The sequence below is a fragment of the Blennius ocellaris genome (genome assembly GCF_963422515.1).
Source record: "Blennius ocellaris genome assembly, chromosome: 11".
NCBI lineage: Eukaryota > Metazoa > Chordata > Actinopteri > Blenniiformes > Blenniidae > Blennius > Blennius ocellaris.
Genome location: NC_137660.1, coordinates 27,896,144 through 27,916,462, shown reverse-complemented (window position 1 = coordinate 27,916,462; position 20,319 = coordinate 27,896,144). Strand labels below are relative to the sequence as shown.

The window sequence follows — 20,319 nt, the reverse complement described above, 5'->3', positions numbered from 1 at the left end:
GCCACGCTTCCACCGCAGGAAACTGCAAGGTACCAGAGCAAACTCCTGTTCTTCGCCTGCTTCAGATTTGTTCTTTCTACGTTCTACCACTCTTGTGTTGTATTTTTATTTACTCCTCCAGTTCCCACGCAAGAGGAGATGTCCAGCCTCACGCCAGAGTCTTCCCCAGAGTGAGTTTTCTTTTCAGTGGCACCGCAGCCACACCGTACTGCCAAAAAGTATGTGCTCCGCTATCCAGACGATTAAATTCAGACGTTCCAGTCACTTCCAGGGTCACGGTCGTATTAAATCAAGCAGCTCGGCATGAAGACTCTTCCTCCTGAAAGAAGTCACTTGCTCTCAACTGTAGTGTAGCTACTATACTATATTAGTACTATAGTACAGAGTGAAAGTGATCAGGAACAACAGCATATAAGTGTATCAAGAGATTTTGGACAATTTGGAACCGTGGGGACACCTCGTCCACCCCGTGGACAGTCCTCCTGGAATCATCGAAGCTATTATATTTGCAAAGGATGGACCAACATATTGACTCCTATGGTTTTTAAGAGCGGGACGTCGCACAAGTTCAGCACCTGGCCGTTAACACCTGGGCCGGTAGCACCTGGCCAGTAGAACCTGGCCAGTAGCACCTGGCCGGTAGCACCTGGCCGGTAGCACCTGGCCAGTAGAAGCCTGGCCAGTAGCACCTGGCCGGGTAGACACCTGGCCGGTAGCACCTGGCCAGTAGCACCTGGCCGGTAGCACCTGGCAGGTAGCACCTGGCCGGTAGAACCTGGCCATTAACATCTGGCCGGTAGCACCGAGCTGGTAGCACCTGGCCGGTAGAACCTCGCCATTAACATCTGGCCGGTAGCACCTGGCTGGTTGCACCTGGCCATTAGCACCTGGCCGGTAGCACCTGGCCGGTAGAACCTCACCATTAACATCTGGCCGTGAGCACCTGGCCGGTTAGCACCTGGCCGGTAGCACCTGGCCGGTAGCACCTGACCCGTCTTTGTCTTCTCTTTCACTTTGATGTCTTTTATGTCTTGTTCTGCTGCTTGTCTTGTCCAGGGACGCTTGGTCTCAATCAGGTTTTTTTTCTGGTAAAATCAAGGTAGAATAATGGAAGAAGAAAAAAAAAAGTATAGTATATTGGCTCAGGGAGGTTATAATCTTTCGTTTTGTTTTCTTTCTTTCACAGACTTGCCAAAAAGTCCTGGTTTGGTAACTTTATCAACCTGGAGAAAGAGGAGCAGATCTTCATCGTGATCAAGGACAAACCGCTGAGCTCCATCAAGGCAGACATTGTTCAGGCCTTCCTCTCGGTACGCTCTCTCTCTCTCTCTCTCTCTCTCTCTCTCTCTCTCTCTCTCTCTCTCTCTCTCTCTTCTCTCTCTAGTATTCGCCAGCACTCTTCCGATTTACGTGGCAGTTCGGCGCTTCTCTTTCGTCTCTTTCGTCTCTTTCTTCCCTTTGCGGAGCCACTGGAGGTCAGAGTAAAATCAACATGGATCATTAGCATATAGATGCTTTGCCCTCCATCCTGTGTTCTCAGCGTTATCGTGTCGTCTTGTTAAGATACTCGGTGCGGAGAAAATGAGAAACGGCCTCCATCTGCATGCGTCGTGTTTCCTAATCGTGTCGATTTACAAGGAGCGCGAAGCGTCGGGCCACTTCTCGAAGTGAGCGAGGTGCCGGTTGTTGATATTCAGAGCACGTCATTGGACGGCGCCCTCCCCCAGACCAACTTCAGGCCACACACCCCCACCCCATCCACACCCAGAGTGAAAGAGCGCTTCGAAAGAAGCCCGTATTTCGCGCCCAAACGCGTCACGTGCCGTCACCGCCAAACCCCCTCCCCCCCATCGCCACGGCAACGCGTCTCAGAGCCTCACCTGTAACAGGTGAGTGGGGGAGCGCGGCGTTGTCGGATGACTCATGATTACATTAGCTTAAGTCTCCGTGGCGTGCGCGGCCACTCCCCCGAGGCGCTAATCTCCGCCGGGTTTTCGTGGCATGTGGAGCGGATTTTAATGAACCTTTATTCACCTTGTCATTCGCACGGCGTGTGGTAAAACATTTAACACCATCCACTTCCTGTATATATAAATATATGTAATCCAATTACTTGCGTCTATATTCGACATTTCTGTTCCTACATAGTGATTATTTGGTTTCATCCCAGATAGACGATTCCAGTTAGACGACATTTCAGTGACGTGGGATGAACTATAATGTATTTTTTATTATAGTATAGTATGTATTCTTTATTCACACAACAAGTTTCTAAATAAAGAAAACTATTTCCCAGCTTTTTATTTATTTTTTCTACTACTATTCATCCTTGTCACTGAAATGTTACAAATAATTCCCTTATTATGATGAGTCGTCTAAATGGGGATCGTCTATCTGGGAAGCGTCTAAATATGAATTGTCTATCTGGGAAGTGTCAAAATGAATTGTCTTTCTGGGAATCGTCTATCTGGGAAGTGTCTATCTGTGAATCGTCTATCTAGGAAGCGTCTATCTGGGAAGCGTCTATCTGTGAATCGTCTATCGAGGGAAGCGTCTATCTGGGAATCGTCTATCTAGGAAGCGTCTATCTGGGATCGTCTATCTGAGAAGCGTCTATCTGGGAAGCATCCAACTGGGAATCTTCTACTGGGAATTGTCTATCTAGGAAGCGTCTATCTGGGAAGCGTCTATCTGGAAGCGTCTATCTGGGAAGCATCTATCTGGGATCGTCTATCTAGGAAGAGTCTATCTAGGAAGCGTCTATCTGGGAAGCGTCTATCTGGGAAGCATCCAACTGGGAATCTTCTACTGGGAATTGTCTATCTAGGAAGCGTCTATCAGGGAATCGTCTATCTGGGAATCGTCTATCTGGGAAGAGACCGATGATGTCTTGCTCTTGGACCCCCCCCCCCCCCCCACAGATCCCCAGCCTGAGCCACAGTGTGATCTCCCAGACCAGCTTCCGGGCGGAGTACAAGTCCACGGCGGGACCGACAGTCTTCCAGAAGCCGGTGAAGTTCCAGGTGGACATCACCTACACGGAGAGCACGGCCGCCACCAAGGAGAACGGCATCTACTCCGTCACCTTCACCCTGCTCTCAGGTACCACACCACCCGTCCACACCCACACCCGCACCCACATCCACACCCACACCCTCACCTGTGTGTGTGTGTGTGTGTGTGTGTGTGTGTGTGTGTGTGTGTGTGTGTGTGTGTGTGTGTGTGTGTGTTCAGGACCCAGCCGGCGCTTCAAGCGGGGTGGTGGAGACGATTCAGAGCCAGTTGTTAAGCACACATGACCAGCCCGGAGTCCAGCAGCTTTCCGGTGAGTAAAGAACTCGCCCTTTCTTCTCTTCTTCACCTTTCCCGCTTCATCCATCCATCCATCCATCCATCCATCCATCCATCCATCCATCCATCCATCCCACCTAAACTCTCTCAGCTGAGCTAGAAGTCCTGCCTCTCTCTCTTTTTCCCGAGCTGTTCTCTTCTCCTCCGAGCGGTGTCCTCCTCCTCCTCTCCTCCTCTCCTCCTCCTCCTCCTCCTGTCTTCTCCTCCTCCTCCTCCCCTCCTCCTCCTCCTCTCCTCCTCCTCCTCCTCCTCTCCTCCCCTCCTCTTCCTCCTCCTGTCCTCCCCCCTCCTCTCCTCCCCCTCCTCCTCCTCCTCCTCTCCTCTCCTCCTCCTCCTCCTCCTCCTCCTCTCCACCCCTCCTCTTCCTCCCCCTCCTCCTCCACTCCTCCTCTCCTCCTCCTCCTCTCCTCCTCCTCCTCTCCTCCCCTCCCCTCCCTCTTTCTCCTCATCCTCCTCCTCCTCCACTCCTCCTCTTCCTCCTTCTCCTCCTCTTCCTCGTCCTCCTCTTTCCTCCCCCCTCCTCCTCTTCCTCCTTCTCCTCCTCGTCTTCCTCCTCTTCCCTCCTCCTCCTCCTCTCCTCCCTCCTCTTCCTCCTCCTCTCCTCCCCCCTCTCCTCCTCCTCCTCCTCCCCTCCTCTCCTCCTCTCCTCTCCCTCCTCCTCTCTCTCCTTCCTCTCCTCCCCTCCCCTCCTCCTCCTCCTCCTCCTCTCCGGGCCGCGGGGTCAGACGTCATCTAGCCGGGCGATCAGAGTCGACGTCGGGCAAGAGAGCCGAGGTCGCATTCCGTTAACTTCTTGCTTCCAAAGACCCGATCGCCCGGAGAGACCGTCGCCATGGCAACACCACCACTGCAACCTCAGTGCACTCCCACAAATGCACTGCGCCGCACCTGAGCGGTCTTCTCTCGCGCTCCGGTGAAGACGTTTTCAAGCGTCCGACTGTCGTTTTTTTTTTTTTTTTTTTTTTTTTTTTAACCCTTTTAAAAAAATAGATAAAAGAAGAAGAAGAAGTCGTGCGGTTTCCCGCCTCAAGCGTTGAACTTCACCACGTCACCAGAAGCTTTTCTCAACAGTTTCAGGATCAGTAGGAACCAGTTCACCTCTCAGAGTCCGGGAGGATGGAGAGAGAAAAAAAAGAGGAGAGGAAAAGGGTTCCTGCTCTTCTGCTCTGGAGAGGCTCGCTGGTTCATCCGCTTGACGATGGCGCCCTCTGCTGGATGGAGGCGCTTCTGCAGCCTCGACGATCAAAACTGACGTTTTTTTTCACGATTTTCCACCAAATTAAATTCATCTGGAGTCAGAAAACATTGGAGGTTTATTTCCGACGTCTCTCAGGAAGTTTAGATGAATTTTATTACATTTATTGCTGTTTTTTTTTAAGTTTTTTTTTCGTTTTTCTCTTTTTGCTTTTTCTTTTTCCTCCTTTTTTATATTTTTCATATTTCTTTCTAATTTTCTTCCGTTTACTTCCCTCTTTTAACGTTTTGCTGGTTTTTTTTGTTGTTTTTTTATTTTTTTGTCTTTTTTTTCCCTCAAAGCGATGGCTGACGTACCTACTTTACTTTATTTCCCCTTTTTTTGTAATATATAGTTGAATTTTGACCATTTTTTGAAACTCGGCATGGAAAAGTAACCGAGGCTCCGTCGTTCAACAAATTCAAGCTTTAAATCAGATTTAAGCAAAAGTGCAACAGCAACTACGGAATCTCACAAGGGACAATCGAACGGAACAGAAACTGAAGAGGGGAATTAAAATAAAAAGCTGGAATTAGCGATTTGTGCGAGGACGCCGCTTTATCAGCTTCTCCCGTCTCCACCCTGCCCCCCCTCCTTCCTTCCTTCTGCCCCGCTTTGATCTCCCCTCCAAAGAAACGTCTTTGATGTGATGAAACGCCTCTTTTCAGACGAGAAGAACGGACAGGTGTCGTACCCGGTGCGCCACGCCCTCCAAGTACTGCCCCTCCCCCGTCCACGTCCGGAGGCACGAGCCCGACAGTAACGACGTCAAATTCCCCGCCGCCGCGGGCCGAGAGCGAGCCAAGATGGCCGGTGGCGCTGGAGGAGTCGTAGAACCCCCCGAGACGAGAGAGAGAGAGAGAGAGAGAGAGAGAGAGAGAGAGAATGTTATCTGCACATAGCGAGGTGTACATAAATAAACACATATTTTATATATAATAAAGACTTTTATATAGATAGAGAAATATATTGAGAGAAATCTGAGGCGCCGTTTGCGTCACGACGTTCCTCAAAACGACGCCCGTTTCCCATGGAAACTGCAGGAATGTGGTGTAGTGTTCATGTCTGGCCACTAGTGGGCGCCGGCTTAGTTTTGTAATGAAACCACACACACACACACACACACACACACACACCTAAGCATTAGCAATGGGAAGAAACACATTCTAGCGTACAGACGACCAAGTGGGATTGTTATCACGGTGACTGTCAAAATAAAAGCACCACGTGAACGTTTTCACGAGAAATCGTGGAAACGGGGCCTCCGCGGGGGACGTTTTCACCGACGGCGTTTTGCGCCACGCTTCAGTCCATTCCACTCTCCGATTCCATACTACACCTCCACCCCGCCCCCCCCACCCCCCCCCCCCCCCCCCCCCCCCCCCCCCCCCCCCCCCCCCCCCCCCCCCCCCCCCCCCGATCATCTAATGGCCTCTTGTTGTGTTTTTTCTTGCTGCTGCTAACTTTGTGTAACGACCTCACTTGTTTCTGACACCAGGAATCATCCAGAAAACCTATTAGAGTCCTTCCTCCTTCCTCCTGCCCCCCCCCCCACCCTCCTCTTCCTCCACCTCCTCTTCCTCCACGGACATTTGTTGACGGAGGACTCGTTTTTTAGAGGAGTGGGGGGAGGGGGGGGGGGTTACCATGGAAAACACAGACCCTTCATCTTCATCTTCCTCTCTGCGTCACGACTCCACTTGAAAACACACACACACACACACACACACACACACACACACACACACACACACACACACACACACACACACCCCGCAGGTATGCACAGAAAAAAAAAACTCTGGATGTTTCAACAATGACGAACATTAAAAGAAGAAGAAGAAGAAGAAGAGAGGAGAGACGCGAGTTTTGCCGACGCGGATGTTTTTGCTGGATTGTATTTGTTTTGCTTTCTAATGTTCTTTCTTTGTGACGAACTGAGTTTGAGATACTTTATTAGATTTCACACTCTTGCTGCAAATGGACTGAATCTTTTGGGGGGGGGGGGGTCGGGGTGAGAGGGAGGGGGGGAATTATGGGTATTTAAAAATGAATGATCTATTCTGTTGTACAGAAATCATTTTTTAATGTAAAACAAAAGACAAAAAAAGTCTCGCCGTGACGCCATTCCCCGTTGTTTCGCCGTTCTTTTCCGTCGCCGTTTAAAAATCACCGGATTCAAACTCGTCCCGTCGTTCCTCGTTCCTCGTCCCTCTTCTCTTTCAGTCTCACTTTACCAGCAGAAACCAGAGCAGAACTTTGAAATCAAGACAACAAAAAAAATGATAAATGCAATTGTGGATATTTTTGTATCGTCCTTATTTATTCATGTCTGTTTGTTCAACTTCACTGTTTGATTTCCTAATTTATTATAACTTGACTATTTATATGAACCGAGCTGTTAGGTCAGTTGAATGTTATTTATTACCCTCTTGTGTGTTCGTAAAATGGGACATTTGAAGAAAACGGTTAACAAAAAAACAACAAAAACATTTTTTTGGGGGGGGGAGTCCGACTTACCAGAATCTGCTGAGAATTTGTGAGAATTTTCTGAAGAAGTTAAAAAGATTAAAAAAAAAAAAAAAAAAAGATTACCAGTAATTTAAGAATGTAGACTTTAGCCTCTTTTTGTTGAGGGGAAATGCTCTTCTATTGATATTTGTCAGTTTTATATTATCGTGTCGGCCGGAGGAGGAAGAGGAGGAGGAGGAGGGGGACTTCTTCTTCTTCTCCCTGTAAATACAGACAAAAGACAGAGGGGGGGGGGGTTGATTGTCTTCTCGGCCACGCTGGGGTTCCTGCTCTCTGCTTTTAGCTTGTATCGCTGTGTGCATGTGGAACATGAGCTTTTCTTTGCATGGCTTTACTGTTATTATCCCGCCAAAACTCACTCTTCTCTCAGCCTTTCATCCACGCCTCAATTCAAGCCCCGCCCCCTTTTTCCTTTTTTTTTTTTTTTTTTTTTTTTTACCCCTCTCTGCTTGATTTCAGGCCTTTTTTTTGTTGTTGTTTTTGTTTTTTTGTGTGTGTGTTTGTAAATCTTCCCCTCCCTCGTCCTGATCTCCTGAAACAAAGTTTCTTTATGGACTCCGTTCGTCTCTCTGGACTCGGGAGGCACCGGGATGTTTGAGGCCGGTGCCCCCGACAACACAAAGCAATACCCCCCCCCCCCCAAACCCCCACGACGTTCACCCAACCTTTCTGTTTTCTACGAGGGAGAAAGCGAGCAGCACTAAAAGGACACGCGACGGCTCGGGAAACTAAACTGACTGATGTAAATCCCCCGTAAGACATAAACTGTGAGCATCTTCAGTGCTGAAACAAATAAACTCATTCAGTTATGGTGTGTCGGCTTTCATCTTTTAAAGTTTTGTCGTGTTTGGAAAGAAAAAAAGGTAAGAAAGTGAGTTGTTTTTTTTTTTGTCTTAAGGTTTAAATTTGTGTGCGATTGTCGTTATTTTCATTAAAGTTACTCGACCAGAAAAAAAAAAAAAGTTTTAAAATAAACTTCCCATAAAAGGAATCACATAGAATAAACAAACAGGAAAACAAGACAAATAATTTATAATAATTTCCAGTTTCCTAACTCGATCACGTCAAAGTTGATATGTTTACCAACAAACTTGTGTGTTCCTAACTAAAAAAAAAAAAAAAAAAGTTTGCTAACCGACGTCATCTTGGGGGAAATCCGCCGCAAGGGTTTCTGGGAAATCCAAGATGGCGTCGCGGCGGATCCAGCGAAAATATCAAGGTTTGACCAAATCAGCCTGAAATAGTCTCGTATAATTAAAAGATGTTCTCTAACGAAGAGTCTTCAAGCCACGAGACGGATTTTAACTGTGTGTAGAGACGATCGTTAATCGTTTTACCCTGGGGAATCGAGATCTCGCGGGATCTCGCGAGATCTCGCGATCAAAACGGGATCTCGCTTCGGGACTCTTCGAGCGTTTCCGCCACGCAGATGACGTCAACAAACTGGCTTGTGTGAATAAACATGCTGGAAATACGCGCTTGTCTGAGTGCAGCTACAAATTAAATTCTATTTATTGAAAACGTAGTAGAGATTTACATCAACAACTAAAACTGCATCCTCAATGTTTGATTTGTGGATTCTGGTCGAGGAGCTTTAACTGAATTAATTAATTAATTTAATTAATGAACATTTCTGAGCTCATCCACGTCGTTAAAAGTGTCGTTTTATTGCATTTTCTAGGTTTTTTTGGGATTTTGCAGGTCTGGTGGGTCGACGTCCCTCCGGCCAGCTGGATTAGAGCCAAAGCAAATCCTCTATAGCTGTAATTTATTACTTACTTATATACTGTACATTGAGTCACCTTGTTTTCATTCACATTATGTTGGGGGTCAAAGGTCATTGACCTCTCCGCTCTGGGAATCCAACCTCAGATTTTCCAGAGATTCCAAAGTGTTTTCTAAAGATACCAATGTTTTTTTTTTTTTTTTTTTTTTAAATGTGCTCACAGGTTCAACCTCAATCGGAAGGTTGCTGGTTCAATTCTACTTGTCAAGTGTCCTTGGGCAAAACTGAAGCGTTAAAGCTCTCCCAACAGCTGACATGATTAACAGTGTGAAGCGCTTTGGGGACGGAGTGCAAACCATTATTTATATTGACCTATTTTTTAAATTATATATCTATATTTAAAAAGGTTATTCCCCTTAAAGCAACAATGTCAAACATTTTACTTGATTCATCCTCTCGGCGCCGTAATGACCTTTAAAATGAAGCTTTGAAGAGTCTCGCAGCATAAATGTGATCAAAACCTTTATATTTTCACAAAACCAAAGAGTTCGTACTGAAAATGACAACGATCTCCATTCAAATCCAATATTTCTTTAGGAACTGGTGCAAAATACAGTGAAACGTTAAAAAAAAAATTTTTTAAAAGCTTATTCGTGATGTTTGACACCCTAAAAATCGTCCTGCTCCAACGCGTCAGAATTTCTCTTTAAATTGTTTTAATGTAAAAAAAAAAGGTGATAAAACTCTTTGTGAGGAGTTTGTTCTCGTGTCGACGGGTTAAATCGACAAGAGCAATTAAAAACAGAACAAAACCCAGTTTGTTTGCCAGGTTTATTACAATATTCAGCCTTTAAAACAAGCTTGAGTTGTTTTTCTGTACCTGTGGATGAAGCATGAAACCCGGAAGCTTAACGAACTGTAGAAACAACTGAACAATAATTAATAATTAATCACTGGGTTAAAAAAAAAAAAAAAAAAACACCCCATTAAATACTCTCACGTCTTTCTTTTTTCTTCTAATCTTATTAAATAGAATTATGTCAAACCCACTTCTCAGCAAAGTGTTTTGTTTGTAGTCGTAGAAGGAAAAACATTTTTTTTTTTTTTTTTTTTTAAAGCAGGTATTAGGCCTCCTAACTCACACTCTTGCATTTTATTTTAATTAAAAAAAAGAAAAGGTAGAAAGCGAGAAGTCCAGCACGGCTGCACCACGTGACTCCTTTTCAGTCCCTCCCAGGCAATGACACGGATTGTCCACCAGAGGGCGGCAGTGTCGCGTCCATCTTGTTTCCATTGAAGCTTCCTGAGCTTCACGGTGAGAGAAAAAAAAACAAAAAACAAAATTCTTTCTTCATAAACATGTCGTATATTCCTGCGTTTGGAAGGAGATCTTGTCTCGAAGTATTGAAACGCTTGGCGAGGAGTCCAAAGTCGTCTGGGGGGGGGGGAGTGGGGGAGGGTGGTGTCACACCCTGGAGGTGACGTAGAGCGAGCGTAGCCGGCGGGCCAGCGCGGCCTCCAGCTCCTCCAGGGGCGCGTCGCCCCGGCCGTGGGGCGGCGTGGGGCTGCCCCCCCCCCGCCGGGGCCCCAGCAGGAGGCCCCTGAAGCTCTCGCGCTCCAGCAGCGCCGGCATCTGCTGCAGGAAGTAGCCCTCGCAGAACGAGCTCAGCTCCGCCGAGCCGTGCGCCTGATTTGGACGGGAGGAGAAAAAAAAAAAAAAGTTTAATTTTCACCGTAGCGGCGGCGTTGTTGTCGTCGTCGTCGTCGTCGTCGTCGTCGTCGTCGTCGTTGTTGTTGTTGTTACCTTGGCGGCCTTGTAGATGCTGACGGCGTTGTCGGGGTCGATGTGCCGCGAGCAGACGAGTTCACAGTGTCGCTGTAGCGCCCGGAGACGGAAGAGGCCGGCGGCCGACAGCAGCTGCGGGACAAAAAGACACACGAGGGTCAGACACTGTAAACAAACAAATAAACAAATTTTTTTATTTAAACCAGGCGATTAAATCCTTAAGTGAGTCCCACTGGTAAAAAAAAATAGTGAAATAATAACCTGGGAATCAAATCCACTGTTGGAATTCAGTTTAAAACAAGTGTCTGAGGGTTTCAGACACACGACGAGGAGAATTATCTTTTTTTCCTCCCAAAAACGATTCCGTCCACTCGTCACTATGAACTCGGCTCAACACGACGATTCCATGTAGATAAGACAGGACAGGACAGGACAGGACAGGACAGGACAGGACAGGACAGGACAGGACAGGACAGGACAGGACAGGACAGGACAGGACAGGACAGGACAGGACAGGACACGACACGACACGACACGACACGACACGACACGACACGACACGACACGACACGACACGACACGACACGACACGACACGACACGACACGACACGACACGACACGACACAACAAGACAAGCCTTTATTGATCTCACAAAGGAGAAATGAACTTGTTACATTCTGCTCTTAAGGACTCATGAGTAGTGAAAGACAAGAAATGTGCAAACAGTTAGATAAGAGTAGAGGAATCTTATATACAACGACTATCAAGAACTCTAAGGGCCAAAAGTATTTACAGTAGAAAGTAATAATAAGACTTAGACTTGCTTTATTGTCATTGCACAGTACATCACACAGTGAGGAACTGGCAACGAAATGTCGTTGCTTAGCAACCGGTAAAAAAGGCATTAAAAAAAAAACGTATTTAAAAAAGTAGTGCAAACAGTCAAACAGTTAAAATAAGGTGCATATGAACGATATAATAAGTAAAATAAAATAAAATAGGACTAAAATAAAAAATAAGATAAAAATCACAGTACACCTGTCAGGCCTTTAGGGGCACTGTGACTCCACCAAACACAACAAAAACGCAGAAGAAGACAGCAGATAGAACTTTAGAAGTAGAATCCTGCTCATAAACCTGTATATAGTTCTAGTTCTATAGGTCTATGGTCTCTTCCTGCTGTTAGCGTCATGTAGCACACACACACACGAAACACACCAAAATAAACGCGCAAAAAAGTCTCTTACACAAACACACATACCGACAACTCAACAGGAAGTCTTATTTTGAAAGATCTGGTGGATTTAGTTGAATTTTCTTGTAGCTTCTGCAGCTTGTAGTCCCTGATTGTTGTGGTTATTTGATGACATCACAGACCGCGGGGGTGATTACTTCATCTTTTTTTTTTTTTCCTTCTTTGCACGAGCCGGGGTTTTACAATTTCCCCACTCTGAGAACCGTGTTTAAAAAAAAAAAAAAAACCTGTTTTAACACGCCTCATGTGGACGACAGGCCAGAAACAGCACCGGCAGGTCACATGACACACATCAGACCCATGTGACAAAACGGCTCAACGGCGCCACCTGCCAACATTTTTTTTACAATCAAGCCTCATGTTTCACCTTGAGTCGTAAAATTCAGCACACACACACACGAAACACACCAAAATAAACACACACTAAAAGTCTCTTACACACACATACATACCGACAACTCAAAAGGAAGTCTTATTTTGAAAAATCTAGTGGATTTAGTTGGATTTTCTTTTTTTTTTTCGTTAAAAAAAAAGCTTGAATTTGTTGAATGACCGAGCCTCATTTACTTTTTATTTTGCAGTTGTTGAACTCTAAAGGTACTTTTGACAATATATCTGATCTATGGCGTCATTTTTAAGTCAATTGAGGAAATAAAATCCAATCGAAATTCAGATTTTTCCCCCAAAATGCCCGATTCTATTCCAAAATCGCCCTCGTTTAACCTTCCTGATTCATGATTCAGTCTCCGGTGTCGTCATTCACACCCTCTTTGGGGAAATTCCGCCTCGTCATCAGTTCCCATCAAGTCGCTTCTTAGTCACATGACCCGAGTGAAGAAATGGAAACACGCCGACGCCACGGCGACCGGAAGTGACACGCGTTGCGCAACATTGAAGTCAAAGACGTCTCACCTCCAGCAAGTCGGGGACTTTGGTTTTCAGCGACTCGGTTCCGCCGCAGTACAGGTATGACATCATCATCTGCGGGGCGGCACAAGGACAAGCGGCGGCGTTTAGCTTAAATGTTTGGTGGGACGTTTTGGCGGAGTCGAGGCCGAGGAACGAGAGGCGCTAACCTGGAAGATGTTGTACTTGACGTCGCTGATCTCGATCCGCTTGCTGGAGCCGCCGTCCGGACCGGGAGACGCCAGCAGAGACTTGAACCTGGAGACAAGACCAGCTTTTTAAAATTTTTACTTGAATCTTTTTTTGGAAAAAAAAAAACACTTTTATAAACCAGTCTTTTTCAGTTTAGTATATTTTCGGAATTTTGTGTTTCTCCAGCAGATCAGCAGCGAAAATTGTACTTTTTGGAAAATGTCTCGCATTTAAAAGTACAACTTTTTGACACTGTCGTTATGGAAACGGCCTAAAACTGTTTTTTTGTTTTCTTTTTATAAATATATAAGCTCTTACGGGAGCTCATATTCATCATTTGTCTTAATTTTTCAGTTACACTTCAGTTAAACAACAACAACAACAAACACCTTCTCTATTTTCTGACATTTCCAAAAATTATCAACATCAAAATGAGAGCGAGAAACTTTTCATAACATTTTCCTTTTGGGCGTCCGTCCAAAAATCCTGGGTGTCCAAAATGAATTTGCTTGGTGGCCAGTGCGGAGGTCGTAATTTAATTTAATTTAATTTATATACAGATATTCAGTGTCAACATTTTAGAAATTAAAAGTTAGATACAAAATTAGATCAATCATAGTTCCATAGAACCCTGTATATAATTTTATGTATATAAAATTCCTCAGCATGTGGAAAGGAGGTTCCTCCTCTCTACTTCGGCATTTGAAGGCATCAGGATGAGTCGGAGAATAACGAACCAATCAGAGGCCGTGTTCCCAAAGACATCAACCACATGGTGTCAACTGACCAATCGCGTTGCCTCTCGTTACCGGGCGGAATAGAAAACCAGAAGTCAGTTGCGAGTCGTGTACTGGAGCCTATAGTTCGCTATAGTTTGTAGAAAAAAATGTGAATTTAGACCAAATTAGACGGTGACAAGTTGCGATGGACGTTATGACATATTTTAGAGGCTTTAAGAAACACGTCCACTATTTTTTCAGCCGTCTTTTCCAGAAATCGCCCGTCTCGAGAGCAGAAGTGCACTCACCTGTCGGAGGCGGTGATCAGAAGGACTCTGTGCGCGTAGAACGGCTTCCCCTCCACCACGAACGTCACGTCGGACATTTCCTGGTTGTTCAGGAAGTGTGGGTCTGGAGGAGGACGAGGACGAGGACGAGGACAATTCAATCAATTCATCATCAGACTCGGGACCTCGCGCTCTGACTCCATAATTTTAACACTGATAGAATATACACCTTTTAAACGTTTTAATAAACTACTTTATAAAGGAGTCTGGGGTTTTATTTAATAGAAACTAAATATTTAGCAATACAATAATCCTTTTTCTTAAAACATTACTGCTGAACAGTTTAAGTAGCCTCCTTGTCGTTTGTTCTTCTGAGGACTTAATAAAAAGTACAGACTATCTCATTAATATTCATACACTTATGTTCAGTTGTGTATTGATGCTGGAGAAAAATACACAATTTGGGCTTTTTTTAAAAATCAAACCGAAACATTTTATTGTATTTAATTTAATTTAACATTAATGTAATTTAATTGCTATTAAATTAATTCAATTGCAATTAAATTAATTCAATTCTATTACATTTAAATTAATTGTATTTTATTGTGTTAATTTAATTGCGTACATTTTATTGTATTAATTACATTTTCTATACATTTTACTGCATTTTATTTAATTTAATATTAATTGTATTTCATTTCATATAAATTGTATTTTTATTTAGCGAATGAAATCCATCAATAATATTTACTCATCATAAAGCCCCACCCTCCTCTGCATCTGATTGGTTCATTGTTGTCTTGGTTCAAAGACATTAACCAATCAGATTAGAGAACACAAAAAAAACTTAAGGCCTACAATATTATATATAAACCTTTTTGAGACAAAAAAAAAAAAAAAGATTCAGATGCAGATTTCTAAATGTAATACGTTTTAAGACCTTCGTGAAAAAGTATTTTTCCGACATTATTTTCATATATATTTCATGGCTTCCTTACCCAGCTGCGCTGAGAGCGTGGCCTTCACCTCGGGGACGGCGGGGAGCGGCGCCGGGCCGAAACAGTGACTGAAAATGGCCGCCAGCTGCTGGATGATGGCGTCATTCTGGATCGGAAGCGAGAAAAACAAACAGAAAAAAAAAAAAATGGTCAGTTCGCCAACGAAGCGGATTGTTGAAAACGTTGGCCGGTGGTCGGAAGCCTGGGGGGTCGGCGGCGGGGGGTCGGCGGCGGGGGGGTCGGCGGCGGGAGGGTCGGAGGCGGGGGTCAGCGGGTCTTTGGCGGGGGGGTCGGTAGCGGGGGGGTCGGTGGCGGTGGGTCGGCGGGGGGTCGGTGGTGGGGGGTCGGGTCGGTAGCGGGGGGGTCGGTGGCGGTGGGTCGGCGGCGGGGGTCGGGTCGGTAGCAGGGGGTCAGCGGTGGGGGGGTCGGCGGCGAGGGGTCGGTAGCGGGGGGTCAGCGGCGGGGGGGTCGGGTCGGTAGCGGGGGGTCGGCGGCTGGCGGCGGGGGGGGGGTCGGCACCTTGGTGGTCCGCAGGATGCTGAACATGAGCGGCAGGCCGGCGGCGACCAGCTCCTCGCAGTAGTCCTCCTCCCGGATGGTGGCGAACTCCCGGAGCAGCGAGAGCGCCACGCCGGCCCGGGACTGCTGCTGGGCGCAGCGCAGGGACTCCAGCCACACGTGAAGTTTCCAGGGCACGCCTTGAGGACGCGGGGGTGGGGGCACCACGTTACACCAGGTGGGGGAAACAAACCAACATGGCGTCCGGCGGAGGCGTTACCTAGCGCGCGCAGCTCCATGGTGACGTCCAGGTAGCCGTGCTCGGCGCTGTAGTAGCTCGCCTCCTGCAGCGCCTTCATCCTGGCCTTGCACAGCCTGGGGACGCCGCCCGCCTCCGCCGCCGCCGCCGCCACGCCATTGGAGGAGGAGGAGAGAGGCAGGAAGTGACAGAGCCCCGCCTCCTCGTCCTCCACGCCCTCGGCCAGGATCTCCTCCAGCGACAGGACCTCCTCTCTGGCCTGCTGAGGCTGAGTCAGCAGTTTCCGCAGGACGTTCCTGAGGGGAAGCGCAGTGTTCAGGTTGGGCCACTAGAGGGTGCTGCTGTTCGTTACTGTGGTTAAACCGCCAAGTTGGATCGATGTTACGGTGACTGTCAAAATAAAAGCACCGAGTCCCAGGAGAATAAGGACGGGGAGTCGCGACGCAACGGAGGAAACTTTGTTCCGATTGGCTCTACTGAGCATGTGCAGAAGAAGTAGTTACAACGCTGTTTTCAAAGTTGTTTCCATGGAGACGGAGCATTTATTTTGGAAGGTTGTGTTACCACAGAGTCTGAGGATCTTTTTAAAAGTTGCATTTTCCTCCCATTTCCATGAAGAGGGAGCATTTCTGAAAAGCTGCATTTTCAAAAACTTGAGTTTTCCCAGTTTACAAGGAAATGGAACGTTTTCGAAAATTTGCCTTTCTCATTGGTGACAGTGCTTTTTTTTTTTTTTTTTATAAAAGTTGCATTTTCCCCATTTCCACAGAGAGCGGGTGTTTTCAAACTGTTGTGTTTAAACAGGCAGAATTGTTAACGGAGAATTTTCAAAAAGCCGGCGCAATTTTGAAAAGTTGCATTTTGCCCTGTTTCTATGCAAACAGAACATTTTTTTTCTTTTCTTTCTTTTCTGCTCTTTTCTTTTGTTCATTCATTTCTCTTTATCTTTACAAGAAAAAATAAAATAGAACATGTTCAAAAAATTGCATTTTCCTATTTTCCACCGGAATCGACCATTTTCAAAAGGTTCCACAGAAAGCTTCCACAGAGACGGAGCAATTTCTCGAAAAAAGTTGATTCGCATTTCAAAAACTTGGCCCTTTACATGGGAAACAGCACTGTTTCAAAGAGTTTAGTTTCCCCCTGTTTCCATGGAGACTGATTTTTTTTTTTTTTAAGGACAGCTTTTGAAAAAAGTTACATTTTCAGTGGCTCTGAGCGCCATTGTCGTTTAAACGAACACACACACACACACACACACACACACACACACACACGCACACACACACACACGCACACGCACACGCACACGCACACACACACTTTCCCCATCGGTGTGACCCCGCAGTCGGCTCCTCTGATTACATAATCTATCACCCTCAGTGAGGAATGTGAGGTGTTGAGTCTACGTTGTGTTCACACACACACACACACACACACACACACACACACACACACACACACACACACACACACACACACACACACACACACACACACACACACACACACACACACACACACACACACACACACACACACAAACAGGTGGGGGAGTTTTGCCGCCAGTTGGCGTCCACAAGCTTCTCGCTCCTCCGGCGCCGTCACTTCACAAACAAGCGAACACCCCGAAGTGGGCGGAGCTCCCCGAGTAGAGCCTCCTTTTTCTTACAGTTCAACAGTTACAGTCAAAAAAATATATATATATTTTTTTTTTTCAATTCTTTTCATAGTCTCTCAGAATTTTGTCTTTGTACATTTTCTTACATTTGTAAACATTTAAACATTTAAATTCCACACTTAAAGAGTTCCACAGTTTGACATTTCTGTTCCGACGACGTCCGTATTTTCTCCTCAACAAAATGATCTTGAACATCGTTTGGCAATTTTTGTTTTGCTTTCCACGTAATAATCAAAAAAAATTTAAGTCGACAAGGTCCTTAACTTTTAAGAAGTTTATTTTCAATAAATAAAGGAAACTCACCGGTGGCCGTGCGCCGCGGCGTGGCTGAAGCAGTTCATGTCTTCATAGAGGGACGCCGTCAGGGCGTTTCCCTCGTGGAGTTTGGACAGAGGGTCGCCTCCTCGCGCCAGCAGGAGACTCACCATCTCGTAATTACCTGAGCACGTAAACAAAGTGTTGTTGTGTTGTGTTGTCATTAGATAGATAGATAGATAATTACTTTATTCTTCCCCAAAGGGAAATTGTCTTGTTGCAGCAATCCGGTACATAGGAATATTATAAAATACAATAGAATAGTAATAAAAGTAAAAAATCTAAATATCTGGGTATAAGACAAAGTAAAACACAGAACGGAACATGGGCACTTAGAAATAAGCAGGAGATCAAAGCAAGATAAATAAATAGATAGTAAGGTGCAGTGGCAGAGCCATTAGAAGTAGGCATTATATAATAATAATAATAATAATAATAATACAGATAATAACAATGTGTAACAGTGTATAATACTCGTGTATAGTACTACGAATAATGGTAGCAATAATATAACAATAACAATATGGTAGCAATAAAACAACAAACAATAACAATATATATATATCAGTAATAATAATAATAATAATAATAATAATAATACCAATAATAATAGTGTACTTGCACATGTATAAATATATGTATATGTACATGCAATATGCAATATGAAATATATGATATAATATAAGTATCAATGTAATTTAGTCCAGGTGGGTGAACTACTTGGAGAACGTGTGTGTGTGTGTGTGTGTGTGTGTGTGTGTGTGTGTGTGGCCCTAACCCGCCGCCGAAGCTAGCTGCAGCGGCGTGTCGGCGCTGCTCTCCTGTCCGTTGCGGACCGCTGCTCCCTCCACGTTGGCGCCGGCGTCCAGCAGGAGCTGCGGAAAGGCAGGAGGCACCGGTTTTTTATGAGACACCCTTGACCTCTGACCTCCGGAGGCAGGAAGTACGACCGCGCGTCTCCTCACCTGCACCACGGAGATGTGTCCGTGCAGCACGGCGAAGGTGAGCGCCGCCCAGTGGCGGCTGTCGGGGTGGACGGAGGGGAACTTCGGGGAGCAGGGCGGGACCTGGCGAGAGACCGACGCCGTCAGCAATCACGCCCGCGGAGGGATGGCGGTATGGCGGGGGAGGGGCGGGGGCGGGGGGTCTCCGGCGGGGGGGGGTCAGTAGCGGGGGATCGGAGGCGGGGGGGTAGTTAGCGGGGGGTCGGTGGCGAGTGGTCGTGGCGGGGGGGGGGGGGGGGGGGGGTCGGCGGCGGGGGTCGGGTCGGTAGCGGGGGGTCGGTGGCGGGGGTTCAGTAGCGGGGGGTCGGGGTGGGGGTCGGGGCGGTGGCGGGGGGTCGGTAACCGGGGGATTGGCGGTGGGGGGTCAGCGGCGGGGGTCAGCGGCGGGGGGTCGGTGGTGTGGGGTCGGGTCGGTGGCGGGGGGTCAGTAGCGGGGGTCGGGTCGGTGGCGGGGGGTCGGTAGCGGGGGGTCGGTGGCGGGGGGTCAGTAGCGGGGGGTAGGCGGCGGGGGGTCGGGGGAGGGGCTCACTTACCGCCACGTCGAGGTTGGCCCCGGCGTCGATCAACATCTGGACCAGGGCCTCGTCTCCGGCGGCGCAGGCGTACATCAGCGGGGTCATGCCCTGCGGAGAGACGTCAGGCTTTTAGCCGCCGCGGGAACGCCGCGCTGATTTACCGTCGCTTTTTTAAAAAACTTTAACCCCCAAAAAAAACCTCAAGGAGAAAATATGAAGGTGTCGGGTTTCATGGCCGCCTGTTTTTTGTTTGTGACTCTGTGGATTTACGTCTCGCCAGCGCCGGCGCCACGAGGGCCAGTAAATCTGTGTGTGTGTGTGTGTGTGTGTGTGTGTGTGTGTGTGTGTGTGTGTGTGTGTGTGTGTGTGTGTGTGTGTGTGTGTGTGTGTGTGTGTGTGTGTGTGTGTGTGTGTGTGTGTGTGTGTGTGTGTGTGTGTGTGTGTGTGTGTGTGTGTGTGCGCGTGCGGTACCTGGTCGTCCATGCTGTTGACCCCGTCCGGCCCCAGCAGCTCGATGGCCTGGCCAATCAGGTCGGTTCGTCCACAGTTCAGCATCCGGAAGCCGAGGTCCAGGTGGAACTTGTCGGTGGCGGATTTGGAGTCGAGACGCTTGAAGGAGCTGAAGCAACATTCAGGCCTGGAGGGATGGATAGACACTTCTATTATATATATATCTATACCTACTGTAACTATCTATCTCTCTATCTATATTTATCTATAGCCACTGTATCTGTCTATCTATATCCATCTATACCTATCTAGCTACCTACTCTACCCATCAATATCCCTCTATATCTACCGATATCTATTGGTCTATGTATATATCTATCTATACCTATCCATATCTATCTATACCTATCCATATCTATATATATATCTATATATCCATATCTATCCATATTTCATCTATCTATATATCCATATCTATCTATATATCATCTATCTATATATCCATATCTTTTGACCTATATCTATATATCCATATCTATCTATCTATGTCTATATATCCATATCTATCTATATATCCATATCTATCTATGTCTATATATCCATATCTATC

The 20,319-nt window shown here is 46.6% G+C and overlaps 2 protein-coding genes across 2 annotated transcripts in view; one reads left to right on the top strand and one right to left on the bottom strand.

The window, feature by feature from the left end:
- Positions 1-6,106, top strand: part of brsk2a (BR serine/threonine kinase 2a) — a gene marked incomplete at both ends in the record, with an annotated part of 123,252 nt that extends 117,146 nt beyond the window's left edge. Inside the window, 9 exon segments of the mRNA XM_080504794.1 lie at positions 5-29; positions 122-170; positions 1,187-1,310; positions 2,922-3,102; positions 3,235-3,257; positions 3,259-3,325; positions 5,254-5,285; positions 5,287-5,398; positions 6,084-6,106. Coding sequence (XP_080360920.1) covers positions 5-29; positions 122-170; positions 1,187-1,310; positions 2,922-3,102; positions 3,235-3,257; positions 3,259-3,325; positions 5,254-5,285; positions 5,287-5,398; positions 6,084-6,106 — 636 coding nt within the window.
- Positions 6,107-9,660: 3,554 nt separating this feature from the next.
- Positions 9,661-20,319, bottom strand: part of abtb2b (ankyrin repeat and BTB (POZ) domain containing 2b) — a 52,996-nt gene continuing 42,337 nt past the window's right edge. Inside the window, exons 5-17 of the mRNA XM_080504692.1 lie at positions 19,731-19,896; positions 19,278-19,367; positions 18,706-18,807; positions 18,519-18,615; positions 17,729-17,864; positions 15,766-16,040; positions 15,507-15,685; positions 14,988-15,093; positions 14,011-14,113; positions 12,962-13,049; positions 12,798-12,866; positions 10,648-10,761; positions 9,661-10,530 (exon numbers count right to left, since the gene is read on the bottom strand). Of these exons, the coding sequence (XP_080360818.1) occupies positions 10,309-10,530; positions 10,648-10,761; positions 12,798-12,866; positions 12,962-13,049; positions 14,011-14,113; positions 14,988-15,093; positions 15,507-15,685; positions 15,766-16,040; positions 17,729-17,864; positions 18,519-18,615; positions 18,706-18,807; positions 19,278-19,367; positions 19,731-19,896 (1,747 nt within the window). The 3' untranslated portion in view covers positions 9,661-10,308. The remainder of the gene's footprint in view (positions 10,531-10,647; positions 10,762-12,797; positions 12,867-12,961; positions 13,050-14,010; positions 14,114-14,987; positions 15,094-15,506; positions 15,686-15,765; positions 16,041-17,728; positions 17,865-18,518; positions 18,616-18,705; positions 18,808-19,277; positions 19,368-19,730; positions 19,897-20,319) is intronic.